The sequence below is a fragment of the Pterocles gutturalis genome, unplaced genomic scaffold, assembly GCF_000699245.1.
Source record: "Pterocles gutturalis isolate BGI_N339 unplaced genomic scaffold, ASM69924v1 scaffold12586, whole genome shotgun sequence".
In the NCBI taxonomy this organism is placed as follows: domain Eukaryota; kingdom Metazoa; phylum Chordata; class Aves; order Pterocliformes; family Pteroclidae; genus Pterocles; species Pterocles gutturalis.
Window position 1 is genome coordinate 1 of NW_010103167.1, and position 7,166 is coordinate 7,166.

At 52.7% G+C, this 7,166-nt stretch overlaps 1 protein-coding gene across 1 annotated transcript; it reads left to right on the forward strand.

Moving 5' to 3' along the window:
• Nucleotides 1–626: 626 nt before the first annotated feature.
• LOC104471308 (ran-binding protein 10-like) lies at nucleotides 627–7,130 on the forward strand (the record flags this gene model as incomplete). Its single annotated transcript, XM_010086599.1, has 5 exons — nucleotides 627–822; nucleotides 2,708–2,832; nucleotides 3,671–3,816; nucleotides 4,262–4,373; nucleotides 6,835–7,130. Coding segments are annotated over 5 exons (710 nt in total), but the record flags the coding sequence as incomplete, so codon positions are not given.
• Between the last annotated feature and the right edge of the window lie 36 nt (nucleotides 7,131–7,166).

Sequence of the window (7,166 nt, forward strand, 5' to 3'; positions counted from 1 at the left end):
ATATTTATGTATTATTAATTATATATATATTTCCAAAAATACATTGCCATTGCCTTGGTATTTAATAGCCCCTGGAGGTTTAGCCAGTCATTTTTGAATCCGTGTAAAACTTGTGGTAACGACCAAAGGTTTGTGTCCTGAGTCAGTGAGCTTGGTGTGAGTCAGGTGTATCCCTAGTGTAAGATAGGTTGGGAAAGGCCTGCGAGGTTCTGCTGTCAAAGACTTTTCCTTGTGGCCCAGGTTCTGCCTGTGCTTTCATAGTTTTCCCTTTTTGAGAAATATTTGGGTTTGTGAGAAGAGAGTTTGTAAGCTGCTTTACAAACCATCCGTGCTTCATATTTTAGCAATAATTCCTGTGCTTGTGTGAGCTGGTTCTGCTGACCTCTTATTTACAGCCCATTTGTGGAACTCCTTTAAGCTCAGATGTTGCTGGTGAGTAGTGGGGCTCCTTCCATATTTATTTGTGTTTTCTCTAAACCCCATTGAATTTAAGAACGATGAATAGTCATTTAAGATGTGCAGTCTTATTTTGGTTTCTACCTTTGGGGTCTTGCTAAATTGTTGACTTCACAATAGCGTGATATTGTCAGGCTGGTCTCATTTTTCCCTTTCTTCTTGACTTTCAGGAGCAGATAGTCCAACCTGTAGCAATGGAGTCATGTCCACAAAAAGCAAACAGAGTCACAGTAAATATCCGACACTGAGTTCATCATCTTCATCTTCCTCCTCCTCCTCCCCCTCATCTGTGAACTACTCTGAGTCCAATTCTACAGATTCTACCAAATCTCAGCAGCACAGTAGTACGAGTAACCAAGAAACCAGGTATTGCTTTTCCTTCATGGATCCCTGAGGAGGGTGAGGTGGGGGGAGAGGGCTCAGTCTGCTCTCTGAAGAGCCAGAAGGGTATCTGTCCTGCTCTTTTGAACAGCAGAGTAGCTCCCATTATCTACAAGGTCACTGCTCTTCCCAGCCAACACAAGTTCCCTGGCTCTGACTTCAGCTTGGAGGCTCATCTCGTAAGGACTATTATGATGCTCTTGTTCCAAACACCAGGCTGTCCCATTAAACTGCTGCTGTCAGAGCCCAACGTGACAGTTTGCAGAGAAGCTCTCCTGCTGAGCTCTTCCTGCTGCCGTGCCGTGGGTGAGGCAGCAGCTCAAGTGTTTACCGGTTCGGTCCATTGCCCTCTTGAGTAATCATAGACTCATAGAATCATGAAGGCTGGAAAAGACCTCAAGGATCATCAAGTCCAACCGTCAACCCAACACCACCCAACCCACTAACCCATGTCCTGAAGCACCACATCTACACGTTTCTTGACCCCCTCCAGGGATGGTGACTCCACCACTGCCCTGGGCAGCCTGTTCCAATGCCTGAGCACTCTTTCAGGGAAGAAATTTTTCCTAATATCCAGCCTGAACCTCCCCTGGTGCAACTTGAGGCCGTTTCCTCTTGTCCCATCACTTGTTCCTTTAGAGCAGAGCCCAGCACCCCCCTCACTGCACCCTCCTTTCAGGCAGTTGTAGAGAGTGATGAGGTCTCCTCTCAGCCTCCTCTTCTCCAGACTAACCAACCCCAGCTCCCTCGGACGCTCCTCGTCAGGCCTGTGCTCCAGACCCTTCCCCAGCTCCGTTGCCCTTCTCTGGACCTGCTCCAGCCCCTCAATGTCCTTCTTGTGGTGAGGGGCCCAAAACTGACCCCAGGATTCAAGGTGCGGCCTCACTAGTGCCGAGTACAGGGGCACAATCCCTGCCCTGGTCCTGCTGGCCGGTGTTCTTGGGCTGCCTCTGCCTGTTGCCCAGTTGCTTCCAGATGTGCCTTTGAATCAGCAGTCATTTGTTCCATGCTTGTTGACAGCAGGGCAGCCTTTGAGAAAGCCTCCCTTCCCCAGGGAGCCGTGGGCGGTCCGGGAGGGCGGGATAGTTATGGAGCCATGGTGAGAGCTGAGCTTCCTTTGGGCTGGCTTTACAGGTCGGTGCTGGAGGGCTGTCTGAGGCCCTTCTGGAGCAGAGGATATCCTTGTGATGAGTAGAATCTCCTGCTAATTGCAGCTGGCGCTCCTCGTCTGAGTACTGTGCTGAGCACAGTCTGCAGGACAGTTTGTAGTCTCTGTCCTGACCTCTTGAGAGCCATAAAACATGGAACTGAGCGAGAAGCACTTGTTCATACTCAGTTTACCAGAATCACTTGATAATGCTGGATTGATGATTCTTTTTTTAAATTCAGAGCCCAAGTCTCAGCAAGGTTTTCCCATCGTTTCGGTTAATCGGCAGTTATCATCAATCTCATTCAGCTGCTGTCTTGAACGTTTAAGCCGGGGGTCCTCGTGTTCTGTCTTGTGCTTTTTTGCAAGGGTTGATGGTTTCCCACAGCCAAGGTTTTCCTCCTGTTTAGTATGTTAGTGTGTCTTCTGTTGTCTGGCTGCTGCTTGCTGTCCTGGAGACGGCTGCTTACCGAAGGGAAAATGATCAGTGCTCTGCTCCTGTAATGATGACGGGCACTTTCCAACAGAAACCCATTTCATCAGTTGTCTTCAGATCCCTGTAGATTTTTGGTACACTGAATTAGACCATCTGGGCTCCCTGTAGCCCTGCTGGCACCTTTCCTAGTTTAGTGGCCGTGGCTGGGCATCATTTGGCATCTGAGCTCTTTGGTTTTTCCCTTTCTAATGTAGATATCTGGCCTTTCTTTCCTCCTTTCACCTCAGTGACAGCGAGATGGAAATGGAGGCTGAGCATTACCCCAACGGAGTCCTGGAAAATTCATCCACCAGGATAATGAATGGCACCTACAAACACGAAGAGATCCTGCAGACGGATGAATCCAGCATGGGTAGGGCCCCAGAGGCAGGAGGGGTAAAGGGAAATAGAAAGAACTGGTACAAGAGTTACAGGTGTGATTGGGTTCTGGGGAAAAAAACATCTACTTGGGTTTTCTTTCCCCACCTCAGTGAATGAAGTTCTCAGGATGCCTGTTTCATGGGGAAATGAGTCTGTCCTGAAACTAAAACTAGGGCTGACTTTTCGTGGTCTCGCAGCAGTGCTGGTGATGTTACAGAGCAGGAGAAGCAATAGGAGTCAAAGGTTTGTTCAGCGCTGGTCACAAATTCCAGCTCGGAGCAGTCCTGGCACTTCTGCCAGCTGAGGACCTGCAGCGAGCTGGGGAAGGCTGGCTGGTGCCCAGCACGGCATGCTCAGCTCCAGCTGTCGTGTTTGTGGGGGATTTAGCTAGGAGGGAATGAATTAGCTACGCTGCCTCTGAAACTGGGGGTTCCTCCAGTTATAATGGGGCTTGTGGCCACCTAGCACTGGGAGGTCGGTGGCCTTGGCGTCTCTGACTGAAAGTTTTCTGAGCGCAGGGTTTATTAGACCAGGGGTTTCTGCTCTGTCACACACGGGAAAGGGTGACAGTTGGGAGTTGCAAGCTCCCGTGATTTTATCAGAGTACTTGGTCTGCAGGTAGTCTTCAGGCATTAACCAAACTGAGCTCGAGCTTTCCCCGTACCTGTCAGGTGCTATGAAAAAACCACCACTGGCTGTTGCACTGCAGCGATCGGAAAATGTTTTTGCTGGGGTAAACTCAGAGCAGGGAGGAGCTGCCTGCTCCAGAAGGGGAAGGAGTTTATGGGTGAGGAGTGAGAAATGAGTGTCACTTCTCCACTTTCCTCTAGAAGACAGCTGTCCCCAGAGGCAGCTCTGTGGAGGGAACCACGCTGCCACGGAACGAATGATCCAGTTTGGACGGGAGCTGCAGATGCTGAGCGAGCAGCTTTGCAGAGAATATGGGAAGAACACAGTGCACAAAAAGATGCTTCAGGTAAGCCTGGGCCTTGCGCTGCGTCCCAGCAGTTCTCTGAGCCAGGACTGGGGTGGGGGTTCTCTTGCAGAGCTCTGGGTGGCCCTGCATGGGGATCGGAGGTCGAAACTCAGTGAACGCAAAGCATCTAGACCCAGTTCTCAGCACAGGAGAGAAGAAATACAGCTCCTGCCTGCCTTCGCTCTTCTTCTCTCCAGGTGCCACTCTACCTGCCTTCCCGTGCTGGCTCCCCTGCCAGGTGGAGGGGGCACCCTCTTTAGTCCACTATCTTGCTGGCCCAGTGTGGTCCCTTGGTGCCAAGAAGAAAAGGGACATTCCTTTTCAGGAGGTAGGCACCTGTCACCTTGGCGATGGCAGGAGGTGCCCTGGCTGATGGACTCGGCGGTTTTCCTGTGTGTTTGCAGCCATGCGTGACCTTACTGTGCCTTTCTCTTCTCTCATACAGGACGCCTTTAGCTTGTTAGCTTATTCAGACCCTTGGAACTGCCCTGTCGGTCAACAGCTCGACCCAATCCAGAGGGAACCTGTGTGTGCTGCTCTTAATAGTGCTATATTGGGTAAGGTTCCTGTGCGAGCGCTGCCCACGGGGCGTACCTGCTCTCAGGGCTGTCCTGCGGCAGGTGAGCCTGAGAGCGGTAGGAAAAGTTCAGAAATAACCCGTGCCCTGCGTGGCAGGGCAGTGATGCAGGAAGGCAGGCATGAGGGAAGCCTGCAGAGAACAGATCCACCTGAACTAACCTTCTTTTGGCTCCCGTCCTTGGCTCCTCCTCCGTGCTACTTCCAAGGATGCTCCTTGGGATTTTCCTCCCCCACTCACTGAGGAAGACAAAATATCTTCAATGCATTTCCTGCCCCTCATCCTTCTTCCTCCAAGCCCACCTGAATCAGTTTGCTGGCATTAGTAGGGATCTTTTCCATGCTGTCTGGGTTGGCAGAGTTCTGTCCTGGCATCATCCCAATTTCTGGTAGGGAAGGCGGTTGCTCTGTTGCAGCAGCTTGTAAGTGAGGCTAGCTTCCATGGCATTGGCTCGAAAGCAGAGGGGGGCCATAAATCCAGTTACCTTTGGTCTCGTGTTGGGCATGCAGACTTAAGTGGGTCTGCCTTCACTTCGAGCATTGCCTCTGCATGTTCCCATCATGTGCAACGCCTGCTAGAGCCCAGAGAGCCTGGCTGCTCGCAGTCCAGAGTTGGAATCGGGGCTGTAGTAGTTGTCCGACCCTGGTGCTCTTTCCCGTCTGGTTGTAACTGTGCTGAGAAGACCCTGCTCTGTGCAGAGGTCTGGCTATAGTTGGTTTTTTTCAGCTAACGAGACAACTCCCCTTTCTCTGATGAGCTTTGCTCTCTGTGTCAGCAGGATGCACCATGGCTGGATCCAGATATGAGCAGTCTCTTGCCCTCCTCTGAGTCCTCTGAGCTGAATGCTTGTGCCTGTTTCCCATTTTCCTTAGACGAGAATGTTGCTTGGCCCAACCGCTTGGTGTCATTTACTCTCTAATCTTGAACCTGGTCTAGTAAATGCAGTAGCTTTCCCTGATGGAAGTCCTGTGCTTGCAGTCAATGAGTTGCCATGTCATTGCTGACCCTCTTGGCATCTTCAGCTACAGAAAATCCCGTGGTGGAGAAATGGGTACAGCGATAATGAGGTTATGGCCTCTCGCCAGTCTGCAAGAAAGGGATTGTTTCATTCTAGGCAGGGCCCGTGATCCTGTCACCAGACCGTCACCATGCTGTGTCCTTATAGAATCACAGAATCATTAAGGCTGGAAAAGGCCTCAAGGATCATCAAGTCCAACCATCAACCCAACACCACCCAACCCACTAACCCATGTCCCGAAGCACCACATCTACATGTTTCTTGACCCCCTCCAGGGATGGTGACTCCACCACTGCCCTGGGCAGCCTGTTCCAGTGCCTGAGCCAATGGCTCATCACCCTTTCAGTGAAGAAATTTTTTCTAATATCCAGCCTGAACCTCCCCTGGTGCAACTTGAGGCCGTTTCCTCTTGTCCCATCACTTGTTCCTTTAGAGCAGAGCCCAGCACCCACCTCACTGCACCCTCCTTTCAGGCAGTTGTAGAGAGTGATGAGGTCCTTGCTCAGGTAACTTCACAGGACAGGCCCTGGTCTGGGTCAGCTCTGTCCAGCCGCAGCCTTCAGGCTTCTCTGTCCTGGAAACCCCCCTGGACTCACTGTACCCAGGCGCGTCTCCTTGTGGGTCAGTGCACCTCGTGTTGAGTGAGCCAGAAGGAGGGTTAGAGATTGGCTTCTGGGGGAAGGAACAGCTTGATGGACAAACCCCTGAGGGCTCCTGTTCTGCCTGAGGAAAGGAACAGAAATTCCATGGTTTGGGAAGGGGAGTCCCTTCCCCTGGCAGCCAGCGTGGGCTCAGTTCTCGTGGTTGTTTGTCCAGTGCTCAAGGAGCATGGACAAGTTGCTGAGAGGTGTCACCAGGGAGACGTGAAAAATGGTGTCAGGACATGCTCCGTCAGGCAGGTCACAGGACACCTTGTCTTGCTCAGCTGAGGGTTCCCTCTTGCATACATAGCGACCGTGAGCTGAAAAGCAGCGGTGACGGGGGAGTGCGCTTGTTGAGGGCTGTGTGGGCCTGCACAAGGGGGACATGGAGAGCTTGCCTCCCACTTGTTGCCGGGTTCTCCTGCCTTTCCTTACTCTTCCATGCTTTGATCTCTCACACCTTGAGGGTCTTCCAGCAGACCCTCAGGCAGCAGGAGCCCCACTGCCTGTTCCTTGCTCTGGCCACCACAGCGGTACTTTCTCAAGGGCCCTGTTGAGCTGTGGCCCCATGTGGGACGTGCCGTGGGTGGTGGGGTGTGCGGAGGAGCGGCTGTGCCAAGCCAGCGGTGCTCAGGACCAGCCTCCTTCCAGGGCCAGCGCCTTCCGCCAGGGATGCTGGGCTTGGTGCCCAGGTGGGACCGAGAGGGACCCAACTGCAGGTGAGCTGGCATGCAGCCAGGACATCTCTTCTAAACAGATTTCTTTTTTTTTTGCCCCCACAGAATCTCAGAACCTGCCAAAGCAGCCCCCGCTGATGCTTGCCCTGGGCCAGGCCTCGGAGTGTTTGCGGCTCATGGCTCGCGTGGGCTTGGGCTCCTGCTCCTTTGCCAGAGTAGACGACTATTTGCACTAGCCACCAGAGCAAGACGGCGTTGACATCGCTGAGTGCTGCCCTTCACCCTCCGTTGCTGCCACTCTCCACCACCACCTCGTTGGATAGCCTGACCTCCCTGCCACCAACGCCCCCTCTAGCACACCACACGCACGCTGCCTAGGAAAGGATCGAGTGAGTCCCTCAGTGTGTGGCTAATCCCGACCCCCGGGGCGGCTGGGG